At 43.2% G+C, this 22,214-nt stretch overlaps 1 protein-coding gene across 1 annotated transcript in view; it reads left to right on the top strand.

The window, feature by feature from the left end:
* The window catches only part of LOC124623065 (glucose dehydrogenase [FAD, quinone]-like), a 66,347-nt gene extending 44,368 nt beyond the window's left edge, over positions 1 to 21,979 (top strand). Inside the window, exon 4 of the mRNA XM_047148857.1 lies at positions 20,429 to 21,979. Coding sequence (XP_047004813.1) covers positions 20,429 to 21,979 — 1,551 coding nt within the window. The remainder of the gene's footprint in view (positions 1 to 20,428) is intronic.
* The last annotated feature ends 235 nt before the right edge of the window (positions 21,980 to 22,214 follow it).

The following is a 22,214-nucleotide window of genomic DNA, read 5'->3' as shown; positions in this document are numbered from 1 at the left end:
GCATGTTGGTATTCAGATTACTATGGACTTATTTATCGATAGTCATTTCTTATTTGTAGTTCACTGTTGCTATTTGAGTGTAACTTTGTCACTTGGAGATAGTGAGTGGAGCTGTGGGCATTAGAAAATAGAGTGCCAAGTGGAGAAATCGGAATAATTCCGACATATTCTTCTGTTTGAGTTGAACAGAGGGGAGACAGCAGCGAAGCCAGCCAGATATATTTATGTCGTGTATGGGAATACTGTCGCTGGACAGACCGCGGCAGGAAAATGGTTTTCTCGTTTTAAGAAAAATCGTTTTGACGTTAGTGACTCTCAGCATTCAGGAACACTTTTAGGGTTTCATGAAGAGCGTTTCAGTGGATTCACCCACAATGATCCACGTCGATGTACATGAGAACTCGCAAATATGATGAACTGCTATCATTCCACCATCGCGCGACATTTGCATGGAATGGAGAAGGTTCAAAAATCGGGTGTACGTGTATCGCATGCTCTAAGCCAAAATGACAACGATCTTTGGGTGGCCATATGCGCAAACTCTGCTTGCTTGTCATCAGTTGGCAAAATTTCTGATGAAGCTGGGACACGTGACTCTAAGGTAGATCAAGCGGAGAAAAATTTCAGTGTTAAGTTGGAGAAGTTTCAGACAGATCTGGGAAGCAACGTAAGAAATTGTATGAGTGGGCAAGATGCTCTAATAGCTGAGACGACAATGGCTATTAGCAAGCTATCCGTTCGAATAGGTAAAGGGGAGAAAGAAGTAGATAAAATAAAGGAAAAACTGGAATCTGTCATTAAAAATGAAAATGGTGAAGTTAAAGAGCAAATCAATGAAATTAAAAGCGAACTGAATTCTTTAGCTGCACATCAAACCTCTACAGTAATCAGTGTTCCGTGGATGAACTCGGGAACGGTCAAATGTTTTGGAGACGACGCGAAATATGACCGAGTAAATTTTCTAGCAGCATGCAGCGAAGTGGAACGTCCGACGAGGCGAAGATAAAATTCGTGAAAAGACGTTTGGATGGTGAGCCGCAATCGTGGGCAAATATACACAGTGATACATTCACTACCTACGAAATGTTTGAAAGCAGTTTCCTGCACAAGTTCTGGAGTGAAGCGAAGCAAACGCGACTCCAAAATGGGTTTCTGAACGAGCCAACAATTAAATACGGGAACGGGTCGATGTGAGAATTTGTGAACGTGAACTTGCGAGATTAATTCGTGTGAAACGTCCATTCGGAGTGCTTACTGAAATTACGACGTTTAAAAGGCGGTTACCGGAAAATTTGCAGTGGGATCTAGCGCACAGTCTTAGCAACTCAATAGACGAATATTTGGACTTTGTAGAAAAATTAGAACAGGCGATGAAATTTAAATCGCAAAGTAAGTAGACAAATAGTTTCTGAGTGAAAATCGTAACTACAGTCCCAGTAACTACTAAGAAAGACATCCGGGAAATTATCAACGGAATGCAAACAGCAGTTTTGATAATGGAAACGGTAACAGGAACACATCCAATGATAAATTTCAAAGGGGTAATGGGACCGGATACTTTCATGACAGGGACTAACACCAAGAACGAAGATTTGAGGGACCGCAGCTGGCGAAATGAACCAGCGTAATGGGAGATCGGGAAACTGAGTTTCGCCGCATCTCAGGTTCGGAGATGCCAAAATAAACCGCCGATGAATAGGACACGAGTAAATGGTAATGTCATAGGTGTCAATAAATCGGCAGAAAGGCGTCAGAATTTTCGAAATGAAATTAGTAAGAGATGAGAACCAAATAGGTAAATGTTCAAATGAGGTCGTACGTAAAATGCGTAACTCCAAGATAATGAAGGGTAACGATAAAGACGATCAGGACGATCTAGGGCTAGATGATTTGTTTTATGAATGTGAGACGAAAAATTGTGTGAATGTTAATACAATGAAAGATTCTATGCGCCAAAAGGAGGCTGAGGTCGAGCTGAATTTGGTGGAGTTAGATAGTATGGAAATTCTAAAGAGGCACTAACCTGTGTTAACGATTATAGTGATGAAGGTTACAAGTGATACTGTGACGGCGAAAGTTGTTAAGAAGGTCAATAAGGGTGGCACAGCATTAGTCTCGTCAGCTGTTGATGAATTTGTGCGTGTATCGGCAGATATTGGCGAATTATTTTTGAAGGAAGGTATTAAAGGTGTTTTATGTGCTGAAGTTACGAAAGTTGAAGCTGCTGGTATTGACATTTCAGAGTAAGAAATCTGTGCGTACCTTTCTACTAATGGAGGTGAGCCCGAAAGTATGGATGGATCTGTGAATCTTGAATGTTTGTTTTAGAATGAATGTGGATCTGAATTCGATGTGCGATCTGAAATTGACGTGGCGCGGGAATGTGTATTAGAGGAAAAGGTATCATGGTCAGGTTAAACCAAAACGCAGCGGAATTTAACGCTACTGTTGATTCTGAAGTTGCGCTACGCTGTAGCTACGATTTAGGTGATGTAATGGCAGACGATGGTGAAACTATGAACGGTTCTTATATTGGTGATTTGTCGACGGAGGTAAATGAGATTTTATGTTGCGAGTTGTATGATGTACCAGCGGCTGTTGAATGTGCTGTTTGTAAACGCGTTTCTAATGACGCAGAAGTAAATAGTAATGCTTTATTTCATGATAATGATGTTTTAGCTACTAATGTCGATAATCTTAAGGGAGAATACAGTGAGTTTGATTCTAATACAGGAAGTGATATTTGGACAGAATGGAATCTTAAGAAGGAATGTGATTTTACTGTAACTGATTGGCGATGGTACGGTAGAACATTACGATCATTATTGCCTCAGTTGTGGACTCAAGGGAAGTTTAAGATAGCGAGAGGTCTAGAAGGGAGAAAAAATAAAATTGGTGTGAAAGAAGCATTTAATGAATTATTCTGGGACGAGTACGAAATTGAGGGGTGGATCGAAGAGGATATGTGTATTCTAGAGATGGAAGAGAAGGGACGAGGCATAAATAATGATTTATTGAGGGAACAGCGTTTAGAGCGAAAAGAATCGATTAATGTTCAGCCTATCATTGAAATTAAAGTTAATGACGAGAAAGTAGATGCACTGCTCGACACTGGAAGTAATGTGTCGGCAGCGTCGGATGATTTTATACGTAAGGTAAAGAATAAGAAATTAATATTACTACATTAAATAGTGTAAAAATTAAAATGGCAGTTGCGGTTTAAGTAAGCCGATAAGGCATGAAGTGGACTTGGAATTCAAGTGCGAGGAGAATCATTTTAATATAGGATGCTTTGTAGTGAATGGACTTGTAAAAGATGTGGTGCTGGGAACGGATTTCTTACGTAAATATAAAACTTCGCTTCACTGCGTGGGGAGGTGCTTGGATTTTGAAACTGAGGGTTTACAAAAGGAAAGGAAAGTTTAAGAATCTTTTGACGGGGGACAACCAGATTACGCACACCATAATTACACATGGTTGGGATGAAGAGAACAATATGTGTGACTAGGGAAAGGAAACGCTAGAAGCAGTCGAGGGTATATCGGAGGTAGAGAAGAAGGAGTTATGTGAATTGTTGTGTCGTTATGAGGACATATTTTATGTTCGTCCTGGTAAAGTAACAGACTTTGAATACTCCATTAAAGCAAAGCCGCACAAGTCGATTATGTGCAAGCCTTATGTAATTCCTATTGTTAATCGGGAAGCCGTCAGGTGTAGGTTAAGGCAAATGCTAGAATGGAATATTATAGAGCAGTGTAGGGGCGGTTATTGTAATCCAATTGTAATTGTAAAGAAAAAAGACAAATCGGTTAGAATCGTGTTAGACGCGCGTAAGATAAATAAGGTAATTGTGAGAGAACTCGACCAGTCTGGTCATATGGAGGAACTGCTGCAAAACTTCAGGAACATAAAATTGACGTCTAGTGTTGACTGGACTTCAGGATTTTGGCAAATCTCATTGGCAGAAGAAAGCAGACGTTACACAGCTTTCTTATTCGAGGGACGAAGCTACTGGTTCAGGGTTGTACCATTCGGCCTCACGATTTCAGTGGCAGTAATTGTGAGAGCGCTAAGCCATGTCTTAGAAGAACACTTGATGAGTAAGTTGGTGATCTATGTTGACGACATTTTAACAGCGACGGAATCCTGGAACGAACATTGTAAATGGCTGGAGGAAGTGCTTGTGGCCTTAAGATAAGGTCGGATGACGTTAAAGATTGCTAAATGCGAATTTGTCCGAGAGGAAATTCAGTTTCTGAGACACATTCTTACATGTGAGGTAATTTTACCGAGTACCGAGAAACTAAAGTCAATCTCGGATTGTAAAAGGCCAACCAACAGAAAGCAATTAAAATCGTACGTCGGATTGTGTGGGTTTCATCGAAAATTCTTGAGGATGGAGGAATGAATAAGCCAAATTTATGAAAGTTATTAAAGAGAATTGCATCTTGGAAATGGACCGTGGAATGTGGAAAAGAATTTCAGAACATAAAGGATAAACTGTTTTCGAGCAAGATGCTCTATTATCCCGACATGACACTTCCGTTGACACTTCCGTTCTGTTTGTCGTCGGACAGTTCAGATTATGGGATAGGCTGCGAAATCTGCCAAGAAAAACAAATCGACAGGAAGATAGAACATCGGAGTGTGGCTTTTGCCAGCCGCATACTCAACAAACACGAGAGCGGCTACAGCATATCAGAGAAGGAGCTGCTTGCAATCATGTATGGATTCAAAAAGTTCCGTATGTATTTCGAAGGTAGAGAGGTAACAGTGCTATCCGACCGTAAAGCCCTCAGCTTTTTGCAAGACTGTAGAATACTAAACGACCGTTTGATGCGCCTGGCAATGTTCCTGCAGCAATTTAGTTACCAGATACGCTACATTAAAGAGACCGAGAATTGTATTGTCGATGCTCTGTCACGGCTTCCCGTTGGAGAGGAAGGCAATGAAGGAGAGGAGACAAATAACGAATTTCAGCTGCTGTACATGAATCGGGGGAGAAGGAAATTCGTGCGGTCTGCAGGGATACGAAGAGAGAGCAAAATGATGACCCTGGACCGAAGAACATCAAAATCAATTTTGACAGCAAGGGCTACGAAAAAACACCCCGCTATTTCAAGATCTACATGGGTGTGCTGTTCCGCAGAAGTTACGAGAAGACGGATCGCTGGAGACTGTGCTTCCCAGACAAATATGTGGAACAGCTGATAGATTACGTCCACGTAAGTCACGGTAATTATGGGGCCCAGAAATGCACGGAACTTATAGAGCAATACATCCATATTAATAACCTCGCTAGACTAGTACGCACAAAGCTGGCTGCCTGTGATCGATGTCAGCGAGTAAAATATTGCACTACAACTCAACAAGGGGAAATGCAATGTGTAATACAGACCAAAGGGCAACGGCCCTGCTGCAGATGATACACCGGTTCCCGTGAGAAACCGATGTTAAGCGCTGTCGGACGTGGTCGGCACTTGGATGGGTGACCATCCAGGCCGCCATGCGCTGTTGCCAGTTTTCGGGGTGCACTCAGCCTCGTGATGCCAATTGAGGAGCTACTCGACCGAATAGTAGCGGCTTCGGTCAAGAATACCATCTTACGACCGGGATAGCGGTGTGCTGACCCCACACCCCTCCTATCCGCATCCTCCAACGAGGATAACACGGCGGTCGGATGGTCCTGGTAGGCCACTCGTGGCCTGAAGACGGAGTGCTTTTTTTATAATGCCGACCAAGGTAGGAGAGCTACTTCGGTCGACAGTTTTGGCCAACTGCCCACAGGACATGGAGGTATGACGTACATATTTGTTGTTGTGGACCTCTTTTCAAAGTTTATTAAACTTTATCCGATACAGAAACCTAACAGAAACACGCTGATAGCCAAATTAGAAAAGGATTTATTTAAAAACGAAATAAAACCCGAATTGTTGTTATTTGACAGCGGATCTCAGATTACATTAAACGTTTGGAACAAATTTATGAACGACCAGGATATAAAACACATTAAAATATCCGTGTACCACACAGCGAATAACCCTCGCGAGTGGTATATGCGAGGAGTTGGACGACTGTGTCGGATTTACGCGAGTGATAGACACTCAAAGTGGGTGGAATACGTACGTTCGTTTGAGGCCGTTCTAAACACCGTGAAAAGTAACGCAACTGGATATTCACCCTTGGAGGTGATGACGGGAGTCAAACCGAAATTTCTACTGACAGAAATTGTGGAGCCCCCGCAGTGCCAGGCTGATTCGGCCGCTGAGAGGAAGCAGGCGGTAAAATCCCGTATGGAGAAGTTGGCAGCGGAAAGGAAGAATCGGCATAATGGGCGGTACAAACCTATTAAATACAAAATAGGAGACAAAGTCCTAGTACGTACAAAAGAAAAGTCCAGCGAAGTGGATGGAAAAATAAAAAAGTTGTTTGAGCTGTACTATGGGTCATTTGTAGTCAGTCGCAGAATGTCCACAACCTAATGCCTACCGACTCAAATACCCTGTTTCAGGAAAACTTCTAGGATTAAGAAATGTGACGCAATTGAGACTGTACATTGAGAAGGGGAAAGTAGGTTAAGAAATAAGTGTATCTGGTTTAGATTATAAGGGGGGAAATTTGCAATGTTTCATTTCAGGATTTATTGTAGTTTGTTTGTTGTTTCGTCACATAAGGATTTTTTTTTTGGCACAAGCTCTGTGCAACTATAAAGAGATAGTTTAGATGCACATTTCGGTGCGAGGAGGTCAGAGAACTAAATTATTTGGTGAACGATATCAAGTCAAACATCAGTGCACAGTACGCATGTAAATTAGGTTTTTAAGGGTATACAAGAGATTTATTTATGTGTCTGTTAGACTTAAGTTTTTGGATGGTTTTATGTTAGCTGTAGTTTCCAAATTATAAGTTAGTGCAAGGCCAATTTGGGTGCATGGAGGTCGGAGACATTTGGAAAATGAAAATTAAGAATGCTTACCTAGGAAGACAGATGAATGTTTATCTACTTATCTGAGAATATTTTGCGGAATACTTTATTGTTGCATGAAGTATCGATTTGTGTACGCAGCTTCACTGAACGGAGTTAAACGAGGGGTTAGATTTGTTCATATTTGTTGTTAGTTTTGAGTCTAAGGGGGTCATTTAAATTATGAAGAAAATATTAATTTGCCGATGAAGTCGATTGGGAATCTGTCAAGAAATGCAAGTCTCTAGTGGGACCTGAATTACGTGTTACAATCATTGGAGAATTTACTGTGTAGTTTAGATCTGTTTGTATCGATTCCATTGGAGGAAGCGTTCAATGCAGATCCTGGGTGGTTTCGGAAAGTGATTGTTTTCTGGTATCTACACACGATTCAATTTTCAACAGATTTGTTCCCGAAACACGTTGGCGATGAAACGCAGAGCCATACAGAATTCGGTGGGGTATTCGGCTCCGAATCTGTGGAGCGCCGCTGGAGACTTCGTTGTGGCAAAAAGTTGTGTGAAACTGAGCGCAGTGCCACTGATATTTCCGCGGCATTTCAATAGACAGTCGATTTTGATAAATGTATAGTTTTATTTGGCATTTAATTAAAATGCCGCAATTCATAATTTATGTTACATATAAGTTTCTTTAAATTTAAAGCTTGCTGCATCAACACCACTACAAATAAGAACACTATTGATCTGGTGCTTAGGATATTTATGTTTTTGTATTATGAATTTGTGTCTTGCAAATTTGGGTGGTACTTCATAACATACATGTCACGCCAACATGTTATGAAGTGGCGGTGTGTGAGTTGATGAGCATTTCGCTCTCATTTAAGTATATGGCCGAAAGAGTCAGCCTCCAGGAATTCAGAAACAAACCCTGTCGTCCAGGACCGTGTGCCACAAAGAACGCAGATTCGCTACAATTTGGGGAAATTCACAGGCGACTATTGTGCTAAACGAGGCCTAAGTGCTGTTGTGTGCGAGTGAGACAGACGAGAACCTACATCATAGGGAAACCCCGTAAAAGCTGTGTGTGGCCATGGTGATGTAGCAGTGTTAAATAAGGCGGACCTAAGATCGGCCATAAAGAGAAACATTTATGAAAACTTTTTAGCTCTGTAGTAATTCAGGGAATGGAGCTACAGTAATTTTAATCTACCATCCTTCATAAATTTTCATGGCGATCCCAATAAAACTTGAATATTGATCATATGTATAATAGTTTAGGATTTGCTATTAAAGTGAAATTAACAAATTTTGTAACAAAGATCTGAATGCTGAAATCTGAACAGTTTGGTCGATCTTAACGATCGATGTTTCATATAGAAGCGCATCATTAAAACGACAAATGTTGTAAATATCAACTCTGCAACTTTATTTGTTTGAAAGATATACTAAATTTAGTTATTATTATTTTCACTTCAGCATCAGATCTTCATTTCCTCCATATAAAACACAATGAACGATGACAACATCACACCTTATTGAATCATTAGGTAACAGAACATTTGTGGCAAATTTTAGTGCATAATAGTTACTTTTGTTCTTTATTTATTTATCAGAAAGCACATTGGTACAAGGCTACTGGCCGTGACATTGAAAGTTAAGAAGGAAATGGTATTGGTTTATGTAAAAGAATTTAACGTTCATTATGTAATGGATATTATTGTTACTTTATTTAGAACGTGAAAGTGGTTAAGCTTTGATTATTTAAACATGTTAAAATGTAAAATAATGTACAATAAGCTGTAGCCAATCAGATGGAGGGCTTCACGAAAGGGAACTGGCCTAGTCAGTTGAGCGAGTGTGTTCGGCGAGCGGGAAACGCGGCCGGGGACGGGCAGAGGGACAGTGCTGATGGAGACGCGAAATCGGACGGTCGGTCTTCAGGTAGCTAGGAAGTGAAACGACTTAGAAAATAGTGTGGTATGGCGGGACTTAGTCTCTGAGCGGTGAGCAGCCGTGAGCCTGGTGTGAACTCTAACTTTTCGCATACATAACTTATACACTCCTGGAAATTGAAATAAGAACACCGTGAATTCATTGTCCCAGGAAGGGGAAACTTTATTGACACATTCCTGGGGTCAGATACATCACATGATCACACTGACAGAACCACAGGCACATAGACACAGGCAACAGAGCATGCACAATGTCGGCACTAGTACAGTGTATATCCACCTTTCGCAGCAATGCAGGCTGCTATTCTCCCATGGAGACGATCGTAGAGATGCTGGATGTAGTCCTGTGGAACGGCGTGCCATGCCATTTCCACCTGGCGCCTCAGTTGGACCAGCGTTCGTGCTGGACGTGCAGACCGCGTGAGACGACGCTTCATCCAGTCACAAACATGCTCAATGCTTCGGAGATCTTGCTGGCCAGGGTAGTTGACTTATACCTTCTAGAGCACGTTGGGTGGCACTGGATACATGCGGACGTGCATTGTCCTGTTGGAACAGCAAGTTCCCTTGCCGATCTAGGAATGGTAGAACGATGGGTTCGATGACGGTTTGGATGTACAGTGCACTATTCAGTGTCCCCTAGATGATCACCAGTGGTGTACGGCCAGTGTAGGAGATCGCTCCCCACACCATGATGCCGGGTGTTGGCCCTGTGTGCCTCGGTCGTATGCAGTCCTGATTGTGGCGCTCACCTGCACGGCGCCAAACACGCATACGACCATCATTGGCACCAAGGCAGAAGCGACTCTCATCGCTGAAGACGACACGTCTCCATTCGTCCCTCCATTCACGCCTGTCGCGACACCACTGGAGGCGGGCTGCACGATGTTGGGGCGTGAGCGGAAGACGGCCTAACGGTGTGCGGGACCGTAGCCCAGCTTCATGGAGACGGTTGCGAATGGTCCTCGCCGATACTCCAGGAGCAACAGTGTCCCTAATTTGCTGGGAAGTGGCGGTGCGGTCCCCTACGGCACTGCGTAGGATCCTACGGTCTTGGAGTGCATCCATGCGTCGCTGCGGTCCGGTCCCAGGTCGACGGGCACGTGCACCTTCCGCCGACCACTGGCAACAACATCGATGTACTGTGGAGACCTCACGCCCCACGTGTTGAGCAATTCGGCGGTACGTCCACCCGGCCTCCCGCATGCCCACTATACGCCCTCGCTCAAAGTCCGTCAACTGCACATACGGTTCACGTCCACGCTGTCGCGGCATGCTACCAGTGTTAAAGACTGCGCTGGAGCTCCGTATGCCACGGCAAACTGGCTGACACTGACGGCGGCTGTGCACAAATGCTGCGCAGCTAGCGCCATTCGACGGCCAACACCGCGGTTCCTGGTGTGTCCGCTGTGCCGTGCATGTGATCATTGCTTGTACAGCCCTCTCGCAGTGTCCGGAGCAAGTATGGTGGGTCTGACACACCGGTGTCAATGTGTTCTTTTTTCCATTTCCAGGAGTGTATTTCGAGATGAGATTGTGAATGATCGAACTGTGTCAAATGGATATGCGCTCCAGTATAGTAGTAACTCTAAATACGACCACTTTCGCTATTAGTTTGCTTTATGAATAAACATTATTCTCTCCAAATCGCAACTGTGTGGCCTACATCATGTATGGGTCGTTAATTTAGCTCCCGACATTATTATTAGCGTTGTTACATGTTATATTAACGTTGTATGTTTCATACAATTTCGCAAACTTGCCATCAGCCAGACAATTTAACCAAAGGGTCACAACTGTCTAATTTAGGGCGTGTATTGTGACACATGCGGTTCAACCCCTAGACGATTTTGAACCGATGCATTTCAACTAAGAGGAACCTCATGTGAGCCCGAACATTTTTGCGATGTGAGGTCGCATGTAACTTTGCCCTTCCTCCTCTTTTCAAATTTATGCAGCTGCAGTTGCACTCAAAACTATCGCATCAAACAGATCTGTCCTAAGATTGCATTGCTTCATGAAGGGCAGGATTTTTGCCAAGTGTACATTTCATCATTTATCATATCCATTGTTATTCTACTACGCCATCAAACACTCACTCTTTTTCTGGCTGGTATAAAAGATAACTTAATTAAACAACGTGACATTCATTAAGGGTATCAGCTAATGTAACAATTCATTTTTCGCTTAAATTAGTATTAAAATTTCTGATCTTGTCTGAAATTTCATTCATTCTTATTGACTTTACAAAAGATGCATTATTAATTTTCTTACTCATTCGCACACTGATGATTTAGGTTCAATCATGGTTTTTCATTCCTTTTTAAAAGACCAATTGATGCCCACTGTCACTCCAAAATAATTTCTTAAAATTTAAGTCTTCTCTGTGTCGTAGCAAACTTACATTTGCTTAAGGAGAAGTTCAAGTAAGTACTACAACACACATATAAAATATTACTTCATTTTACTGTAACTTTTCAATACAGAATACTTAACTCAGATACACTCCCTGTCCACTAGAATCACAATATATTTTTATAACTATCGCTGCCGACCGCTGTGGCCGAGCGGTTCTAGGCGCTTCAGTCTGGAACCGCGCGACCGCTACCGTCGCAGGTTCGAATCCTGCCTCGGACATGGATACGTGTGATATCCTTAGGTTGGTTAGGTTTAAGTAGTTCTAAGTTCTAGGGGACTGACGACCTCAGATGTTAAGTCCCATAGTGCTCAGAGCCATTTGAACCATACTACTATAGCTGACTACAAGAAGAAATGTTTGTACATGACTAATACAGGGAGGCAGTCGCATATTAATGTGCAATTAACATTAAAATTTTGGTGCACAGTTCTGACTAATGATACTAGTGCTGCCAGAGCTGATGATGTTCTCTTAATCTGTGATCACAGAGAGTGGCGAGCTGTGGCTTATGGAACCCCTTGAGCAAGTGTCTTCACCTATGTCTCTCATTCGTGGCTGTATTTGGCACCGACTGTATTGTCTTTAGCTTGTGGTCCCATTGTCAGGTACCAGCTGTAAAATGAGACTTCAGCATTTGGACGACACCACAAACTCATTCATCGGTTTTACAAATATGTGCATGACGACATGGTAAAATGCCAAAATGTGCATAATAGTACATAGCTGCACAATGACACACTTTGTAGTAGTGTGGTCAAATATTAATTTACACACTTGTTCTCTGTATAGGTTCTTAGATGAAAGACCAAGTCAAAAAATGAATTTTTGTATTATGTATTCAAAATATTCAATTTTATACTGATACTGTCACTCTGATCACAATTTATTGGTTATGAACTGTAGATAAAAACTGAAGAAATTGCAAAAAGGAGATGGGACCTGGATAAACTGGAAGAACCAGAGGTTGTAGAGAGTTTCAGAAAGAGCATTAGGGAACGACTGACAAGAACAGGAGAAAGAAATGCAGTAGAAGAAGAATGGATAGCTCTGAGAGATGAAACAGGGAAAGGCGGCAGAGGAGCAAGTAGGTAGAAAGGCGAGTAGAAATCCTTGGATAACATAAAAGATATTGAATTTAATTGAGGAAAGGAGAAAATATAGAAATGCAGCAAATGAAGCAGTAGAGAAGGAATACAAACATCTAAAAAATGAGATCGACAGGAAGTGCAAAATGGCTAAGCAGAGATGACTAGAGGACAAATGCGAGGATGTAGAGGCATATATCTCTAGGGGTAAATAAATACTGCCTACATGAAAATTAAAGAGACTTTCGGAATAAAGAGAACCACCTGCATGAATATCAAGAGCTCAGATGGAGAACCAGTCCTGAGCACAGAAGGGAAAGCAGAAATGTGGAAGGAGTATACATAGGGTCTATAAAAGGGCGAAGTACTTGAGGGCAATATTATGGAAACTGAAGAGGACTTAGATGAAGATGAAATGGGAGATATGATACTGCGTGAAGAATCTGACAGAGGACTGAAAGACATAAGTCGAAACTAACCCCCGGGAGTAGACAACATTCCATTAGAACTACTTACAGCATCGGGAGAGCTCACCATGATAAAGCTCTACCATTTGGTGAGCAAGATGTATGACAGAGGTGAAATACCCTCAGACTTCAAGAAGAATATAATAATTCCAATCCCAAAGAAAGCAGGTATTGACAGGTGTGAAATTTACCGAACTATCGGTTTAATAAGTCACGGCTTCAAAATACTAACACGAATTCTTTACAGACAAATGAAAAAACTTGTAGAAGTCGACGTCGGGGAAGATCACTTTGGATTCCGTATAAATGTTGGAGCACGCAAGGCAATACTGACCCTACGGCTTATCTTAGAAGATAGATTAAGGAAAGGCATACCTTCGTGTCTAGCTCTTGTAGACAGAGAAATTTTGACAATGTTGATGGGAATGTTCTCTTGCAAAGTCTGTAGGTGGCAGGGATAAAATACAGGGAGTGAAAGGCTATTTACAATTTGTGCAGAAATCAGATGGCAATTATAAGAGTCGAGGGGCACGTAAGGGAAGTAGTGATTGAGAAAGGAGTAAGACAGTGTTGTAGCCTATGCCCGGTGTCATTCAATCTGCATATTGAGCAAACAGTAAAGGGAGCAAAAGAAAAATTTGGAGGAGAAATTAAAATCTATGGAGAAGAAATAAAAACTTTGAGGTTTGCCGAGGACATAGTAATTCTGTCAGAGACAGCAAAGGACTTGGAAGAGCAGTTGAAGGGAATGGACGGTGTCTTTAAAAGAAGATATAAGGTGAACGTAAACAAGAGTAAAACGAGGATAATGGAATGTATTCGAATTAAATCAGGCGACGCTAAGGGAATTAGATTAGGAAATGAGACACCTAAAGTATTAGGTGAGGGTTGCTATTTGGGGAGCAAAATAACTGATGATGGTCGAAGTAGAGAGGACTTAAAATGTAAACAAGCAATGGCATGGAAAGCGTTTCTGAAGGAGAGAAATTTGTTAACATCGAGTATAGATTTAAGTGTCAGAACGTCATTTCTGAATGTATTTGTATGGAGTGTAGCCATGTATGGAAGTGAAACATGGACGATAAACAGTTTAGACATGAAGAGAACAGAATCTTTCGAAATGTGATGTGACAGAAGAATGCTGAGGATTAGAAGGGTAGATCAGGTAACTAATGAGGAGGTACTAAATAGAAATGAGGAGAAGAGGAATTTGTGGCACCACTTGACTAGAAGGAGGGATCGGTTGATAGGACACGTTCTGAGGCGTCAAGGGATCATCAATTTAGTACTGGAGGGAGATGTGGAGGTTAAAAATCGTAGAGGGAGACCAAGAGATGAATACACTAAGCTGATTCAGGAGAATGTTAAATTGCAATAGTTACTCGGAGATGAAGAAGTCTGCACAGGATTGAGTAGCATGGAGAACTTCATCAAACAAGTCTCTGGACTGAATACCACATCAACAATGACACTATCAGTCATTGATGTTTAAGATGTGCAAACATTACATCTCAATATTTTTCTGTTGCTCATGTTCAAGACCAGCAGGTCAGTCTCTCTTACCCAAGTTGAACACGTAATATATTTTATTAACTATCATTAAAATGTCACCTAAAGAAAACAGACTCAAAACATTATCTTCGGTTTTAGGCACTGAATTATTTCATGACACGATGTCGATGTAGTCAATGGATTGGTACGAGAAATGCGGAGTTAGACTTTGATTTGAAGGTTCACGAATGTAACTCGTCATGGCATGTTAACACTGATTTAATGAGAAATTGGAATGGTTGATGTGCAAGACTGTTCTCCATACACATTTTCTCCCTACTCTCTCTGTTGCACACTCACATATGATTTCCCTGGTTAATGTTTTCACAGTGCTGGTTCAAAAATGGCTCTGGGCACTACGGGACTTAACATCTGAGGTCATCAGTCCTCTAGACTCAGAACTGCTTAAACCTAACTAACCTAAGGACATCACACACATCCATGCCAGAGGCATGATTCGAACCTGCGACTGTAGCGGTTGCGCGGTTCCAGATTGAAGCGCCTAGAACCGCTCGGACACAGCGGCCGGCCACAGTGCTGGTGATCATAACATGTCTTAAAAGAGTTGAAGTTCATCAAGTTCTTGACTTGATCACTGCTGTTCACGTCTTTTTTTTTTTTTTGATACTTTTGGGAAGAAAGTCATACAATGTGGCGTCGTACGATGCATTTAAATTGATTGGTTTAGTTCCTTTTCACTCGCCCAACATCCTGAATCGAGGGAATGCAGGCTTTCTCGGCGAATCTCGATGATGAAGTGTTCTCGGGTTATCAGCCGAGTCCAGACGTCGTTCTGGAGCAGTGTTTCGACATTCCTTCATTCGTCAGAAGGTGAGAGACCCGAGCTGTAGGTCGGATAAGAATGAACAGTTCAATGAACTTCTGTGAGCTCCACTCGGGTGCGCAGAATTGTGTGGGGCCTTGTTTTATCATGCAGAAGGAGAAATTCGTTTGCTTCCTTGGGGCGACAAACATTCTGAAGTCTTTTCTTCCATTCCCTGAGGGTAGCGCAGCAGTGAGCACTGGCTAGCATGCGGGAAATCGGACAGATTTGTGCGACCTCGTTGCCATGGTTACAGACGCCTCGCCTAACGACTCACCGCACTTTCGTTCACGGCCAGGTCTCCGTAGACATTCTGTAAGCGCCTGTGGATATCTGTGCTGCTCTAGTTTACCACCAAAAGAAACTCGATAACATCTCTCTGGGTGAAAAATACATCCGTTGTAGATGTCTTTTTGAAGGTTACATGTAGCACCACCACCAATCGGAACTTCATGAGACTATAAGGGCTAAGGCGGGAATATTCCACGGTGTGACGAAACAGATTCCTCATTTTTAACCGAAACTGGTGGAGAAAAAAAATATTTTGTATTACGTGTTGAACACACCTGGCAGGCACACTGTGTGTGTTGATGTTTTCTTGACACATATTTTAGATATGGAAAAACTGCAAGCTACACTTTCTATGTATTTTTACTAAAAATTGATTCCTTCTGAACATGGCGCCAATTTACAGAAAGTTCAGGTCTGGGGGTATTTTTGAGCACGGTCAAGATGGCGGCTACATACTGATAGGCTGTTACCTATTAACGCCAGCTAAAATACTTGGCTATTTTTGGCTGTTTCATTTTAATGGCAGATAAAACAGTGAGCTCTCATTGCCACAGCAAAATGTATGTGGTATGGTGTGTGTGTGTGTGTGTGTGTGTGTGTGTGTGTATGTGTGTGTGTGTGTGTGTGTGATGAGACAGAATTTGCCGTGTGTCAGGTTACTGCTGACACAGAATCTCAACATTGCGTCTTGCCAAGCCGTATGTGTGACGTCATTGAAAGGAGGCGTGACTTTTCATGTCATGCGATTTCAGTTAATGACCTCTAGTAACATGTTGCAAATGCAAATAAAGTGTTTCACAATGCATATATCTATACTGCTGTAGCGATCTGTGGCTAATGTCGTGGCAGAGCATAATGCCTCTGCAGCTGCAAGTTTTTCACACCTACATGTTTCCATATCAAGTCAATGCCGCTCCCATTTCCAACTGTAGTGGGTACTTATCATTGAGACTCGACCGTGGATCAATGGAAATGTTTTTCTTGTTACTCGTGATCAATGGTTGTGGCCGGAGATGCCATCATCCAGGCGAATGGCTGCTCAAAACGTGCGCTGCAACGCGGACGTAGGCCAGTGTGGTCAGTATCATGCATGACTTTCACCTTAGTTTTCATGAGACCTGTGGTGGTAACAGATGGCACCATGGCAGTTGTGTGTCTGCTTGCACTTAGCTGCAGACCACCTGCATCCACTCACGCTTCATATCTTCCCCCACGACGATGGCATTTTCCAGGAAGACAACTGTCTGTGAGACAAGGTCATAATCGTGCTATCGTGCTACAGTAGTTCGAGTAGCTTGATAGTGATCACACGTTAATGTCACGGTCAGTAAATTCACCGGATCCGAACGCGAAAGAACAGACAGCTTGTGCCACGTTCCTCTGAAAACCTGCCAAGGATTTGTTGAGTCTACGGGACACAGTGTCGTTGCTGTATTGCGTTCCGAATGTAGACCACCGACCAACGGGATGTTAGGCAGGTGTTCATGACACACTCTAAGGAAAAAAAAGGGAAACGGCGCACCACGAAGGAATTATCAGAATGGGACAGAAATCAGTAGATTTGACGTACATGTACAGACAAACAGATGAATACAGTTTCGGAAAAATTAGATGAATTATTCAGGAGAAAGAACCTCACAAATTGGGCACTTCTTAACGCAGTGGTGCACATCTGGCCCTTACGCAAACAGTTATTGGAGTTGGCATTAATTGATAAAGTTGTTTGATGTCCTCCTGAGGGACATCATGACAATTTGTGTCCAAATGGCGCGTTAGATCGTCAAAATCCCTAGCTGGTTGGTGTGCCCTGCCCACAATGCTCAAAACGTTCTCAATTCCGGAGAGATCTGTTGACCTTGCCGATCGTGGTATGGTTTGGCAAGAACGAAGATAAGCATTAGAAACTCTCACCGTCTGCGGGCAGGTCTTATCTTGCTGAAATGTAAGCTCAGGATGGCTTGCCACGAAGGGAAACAAAATGAAGCGAAGAATATCATCGATGTACCGCTGCGCTATAAGGGTACCAACCAAAAAGTCTTGCTGTGAATTGAAATGGCACCCCAGACCCGCACTCCTGGTTGTCGGTCCGAATGGCGGTTGATAGGTTCGTATCCCACCGGCGTCAGGGGCGTCTCTAGACACGTTTTTGCTGGTCATCAGAGCTCAGTTCAATGCAGGACTCATCACTGAAGACAGTTGTACCCCATTCAGTGAGATTCCAGGCCTCAACGATCAGCGTAGACATGTCTGGAGACCTAGCAGACAGCGGTGAGGTACCAACCTGGCTGTCGCGCGCCCTATGGCCAGACAGTGGTGATGATCTGGGGTGACATTTCATCTCATAGCAGGACATCTTTGTTTATCATCCGTGGCATCCATACAGCACAGTGGTACCTCATGACAAGCCATCCTGGGCCTACTTTTCAGCGTCTACCCGCACATGGTGAGAGTTTCTACTGCTTGTATTTGTGCTTGCCAATCCTTACGTTGACCAGAAAAGTCCCCGGATCTCTCCCCAGTTGAGAATGTAAGGAGCATTAAGGGCAGGGACACCCAACCAGATAGGGTTTTTGACAATCTAACGCACCAAGTGTATAGAATTTAGCATGACATGCACCAGGGGGACACCCAAGAACTCTGTCAATCAGTTCCATTCCGAGTAACTGCTTGCACAGTGCCCAGAGATGGAACAACGGCTTATTGACTTGCTCAATTGGTGAAGCTCTTTTTCTTGAATAAACCTTTCAATTTTACTGAAATTTTAATCAAGTGTTTGTAGATGTATATCACATCTACCGATCTCCATTCCTTTCGGATAATTCCTTCGTGACGCGTCGTTTTTTGTCTTAGGGTGTATTTTTGGCCCATAAGTGTAGTAAAAATGCAAATGTCGTGTGAGTAACCCCTCCCGTCGGGTAGACCGTTCGCCGGGTGCAAGTCTTTTGATCTGACGCCACTTCGGCGACTTGCGCGTCGATGGGGATGAAATGATAATGATTAGGACAACACAACACCCAGTCGCTGAGAGGAGAAAATCTCCGACCCAGCCGGGAAACGAACCCGGGCCTTTAGGATTGACATTCTGTCGCGCTGACCACTCAGCTACCGGGGGCGGACATACGTGTAGTTCTTATGTACAACAAACACCACCAGGTATAGACCGTACATATTCACAAGGGTTAATCGAAATTTATTTCCATCTGCACTGAAACATTTGCTCTCGGTTTCATTCTACACCGTTTCGAGACTTCATTCGTCCCCCATTCGTGTTTATATAAAAATTTAATTGGCGTTTCACACTTCAGATAATCTTTGCGTGTTATCTGTTGACGGCTTAGCTAGGGATCATTGTGTATGTACACAAAAAACTAAACTAAACTCCGTCCGAAGAGACCATGAAGGCCCGACGGTACCGACCAGCCGCCGTGTCATCCACAGCCCACAGGCATCACTGGATGCGATTATGGAGGCGCATGTGGTCAGCACACCACTCTCCCGGCCGTTGTCAGTTTTCGTGACCGGAGCCGCTAATCCCCAATCAAGTAGCTCCTCAGTTTGCCTCACAAGGGCTGAGTGCACTCCGCTTGCCAACAGCGCTGGATAGACCAGATGGTCACCCATACAAGTGCTAGCCCAGCCCGACAGCGATTAACTTCGGTGATCTGACGGGAACCGATGTTACCACTGCTGCAAGGCCGTTGCCTGTGTGTGTACACGGCACGCAGGAAATCAATCACAGGCGGCTCCACCACATTCACTTAGAGGTTAAATAAGGACACCGCAGAGTAAAATAGGAGACACCACACAAATACCGCGTAACACGTCTGTAGACCTGATAAAGGCTTCAGTTCGGTGATGGAAACTTTTCACAGCCTTCTTCATGTACACCATATTCAACAGTCACTGATTGATTAACAGATCCCTCAGTGAAACCAGATTGAGGGAATGTTGATTGCTACGTCCAACCCGCTGTTCTAGAAAGTTCATGTATTTTCATTGTACTTCAAGAAGAATAAATAAATACCTTGAGCATTGCCGATTGCAATGTAAATTTGTCCACCACAATAAAACATTTGGAATGCGTAGTGTCCTGAAACGAAGATATTAAATGAACACGATCAAAAGTAATATAAGAGTAATATTATATAGCTGAATAAAATCAGGTGATGCTGAAGTAATTCCATTACGAAATGAGACACTGAAAGTAGTTGCTCGGTTTTGCTGTTTTCGAAAAATTTGCTGTTGACAGTGCTGACAACAAAAAGAGATATAAGGTAAAGACTAATAATATCAAGAAAATAATTTCTCAAAAACATAAATCTGTTAACATCTATTGTAAATATAGGTGTTAGAGAGTCTTTTCTGAAAATATTTGCCTGAGTAAATTTATTATTAAATGAATAGTGGACAATAAGAGGTAGAGACAAAACGAGAAGAGAATTTTTTGCAATACATTGTTAAAGAGAAATGTTGAGAATTAGAGAGATAGGTCAAGTAACTGATAAAAGGTACTGCACCGGGCTGGGGAGAAAAGAACAGTATGGCAAAATGTAACTAAAAGAAGGAATCGATTCGTAGGACAGATCATCAAGGCATCTCAAAACAGTTTATTTTGTAATTTAAGTATTGCTCGGTAAAAATGGAAGTGGGTGATCAAGTCTTAACTGCAGCAAGCAAATGCAAATAGATGTAAGTCGCAGTGGTCATCCAGAGATGAAGAGACGTACACAGCATAGCCGAATGTGGAAACCTGCATCAAACCAGTCTTCAGACTGAAGACCACAATAACAATTACGTGTATGGTGTAAGAATATACCACAAGTTTCGGACAATGTAAACCCAACCAATTGTATAAGAGTTAAATGAGCATCAAGTAGGTAATAAATATAAAGAAAATCGGGTTACTTTTGTTCCAGATGGATTGGACTTACCGGACGGAACCAGAAAATCAAACTTGCCTGGCGCAGGTGAATGGAAGATGTGCTTGGCCACGAGGCAAAGGTCTCGGGGGTACCAGCTCAATCAATGGCATGTTGTACATCAGAGGCAGCCAGCAGGACTATGATGGCTGGGCAGCGCTCGGCAATGATGGGTGGTCCTACCGGGAGGTACTGCCCTTCTTCAAGAAACTGGAGGCCTTTGATGAGGAACAACTGAAGAAAAGGCCGCTCATGGCAGGTGTACATGGGCGCAGTGGACCTATTTACGTCACGAAACTGGAGCGCCTAGATCCTGCCTTTGAGACACTAGACGCTGCTGCCAAAGAACTAGGCTACAAAATTATTGAGGACTACAGCGCCGAGCCCCTTGTGGGGTTTGGGGATATACACTGCTCCATCAAGAATGGTACGAGGTGGAGCACAGCTCGTGGATACCTGACGCCAGTGACACAGAGGTCGAACCTGCATGTCTTGAAGTTTGCATACGTAACCAAGGTTCTGATTCGGGAAAAGGACCAGGCAGCATATGGCGTACAGTTTTTGAAAGATGGTACTGTCAAGGAAGTTAGAGCAAGAAAGGAAGTAATACTGTCAGCAGGAGTTATTAACACACCTCACATACTGATGCATTCTGGAATTGGGCCAAAAGCCCACTTGGATAAGGTTGGTGTACGAGTGCTGAAGGATCTCAGAGTTGGTTACAACCTTCAGGACCATCTGGCATACATTGGACTATATTACAGAAGGCAAAAGTTGGTGGGAACAAGACCTGAAGAGGATTTATTCAAATATTTGATGAACAAGACAGGCCCTCTTTCAACCATACGGCTTTTTTCTTACACAGGGTTCACAGTGACAGATAAAGCGCCACCAACACTTCCTGGTATCGATCCAACTGACTACCCTGACATACAGCTCCTCTTCGTCCTTGCTCAAAGCAACACTGCAAGCGTCGTTGCCAAAGCTTTCAATTTGAATGACGAAGTGACCAGCACCCTGAAGAAACTTGTTGAAAACGAGGACGTGATATTAGTTTCGGTGACATTATTAGCACCTAGGAGCCGTGGCCGCGTCAAACTGAGGACTGCCGACCCGATGGACCTGCCACTCATCTACCCCGGCTATCTTGGAGACCCTGGCGACTTCGAGAATCTACTGGCTGGCGTGGAAATCGCCCACAGGCTGGGCTCGACAGAGGCAATGAAGAAGGCTGGTTACTCTGTAAAGGAGTTCCCTCTGAAGAACTGCAACCGCTCATCGCTGCTGAAACACGACTACTGGCGATGCGCTGTGCCGTACCTAACCAGCACGCTTTTCCACCCAGTGGGCACAGCCAAGATGGGACCCTCTGCAGATGCTGACGCGGTCGTTGACCCGTGGCTGCGAGTCCGTGGAGTGCGCAATCTGCGTGTAGCTGACGCCTCCGTCATGCCAGTCATTGTTCGCTGCAACACCAACGTCGCCTCCATCATGATCGGCGAGAAATGTGCACATGTGGTGACCGAAGAGTGGCGGGACCTTTCTTAGCGTTGGACAAACAGAACGAGAACAGCACATCCTCAAGGAAGACAAAGGCGGTTCCCCCAAGAACGGTTGAATACTAGAGAAGATCTAGTTTTACTTTTACCCGGAAAGCTGACACTTATCGCAACTTCTCACACTACAAAATACATGTTCTCAGCCAAACCGCTATCATGATCAACGTCAATTATTAAACTACTAATGATTTATTTTCCTGTGATATTTTCATGAGTCACTATGC

Source organism: Schistocerca americana, chromosome 7 (assembly GCF_021461395.2).
Source record: "Schistocerca americana isolate TAMUIC-IGC-003095 chromosome 7, iqSchAmer2.1, whole genome shotgun sequence".
In the NCBI taxonomy this organism is placed as follows: domain Eukaryota; kingdom Metazoa; phylum Arthropoda; class Insecta; order Orthoptera; family Acrididae; genus Schistocerca; species Schistocerca americana.
Note: the sequence above shows the minus strand (reverse complement) of the source record. Positions and strands in the feature narration are given on the sequence as shown.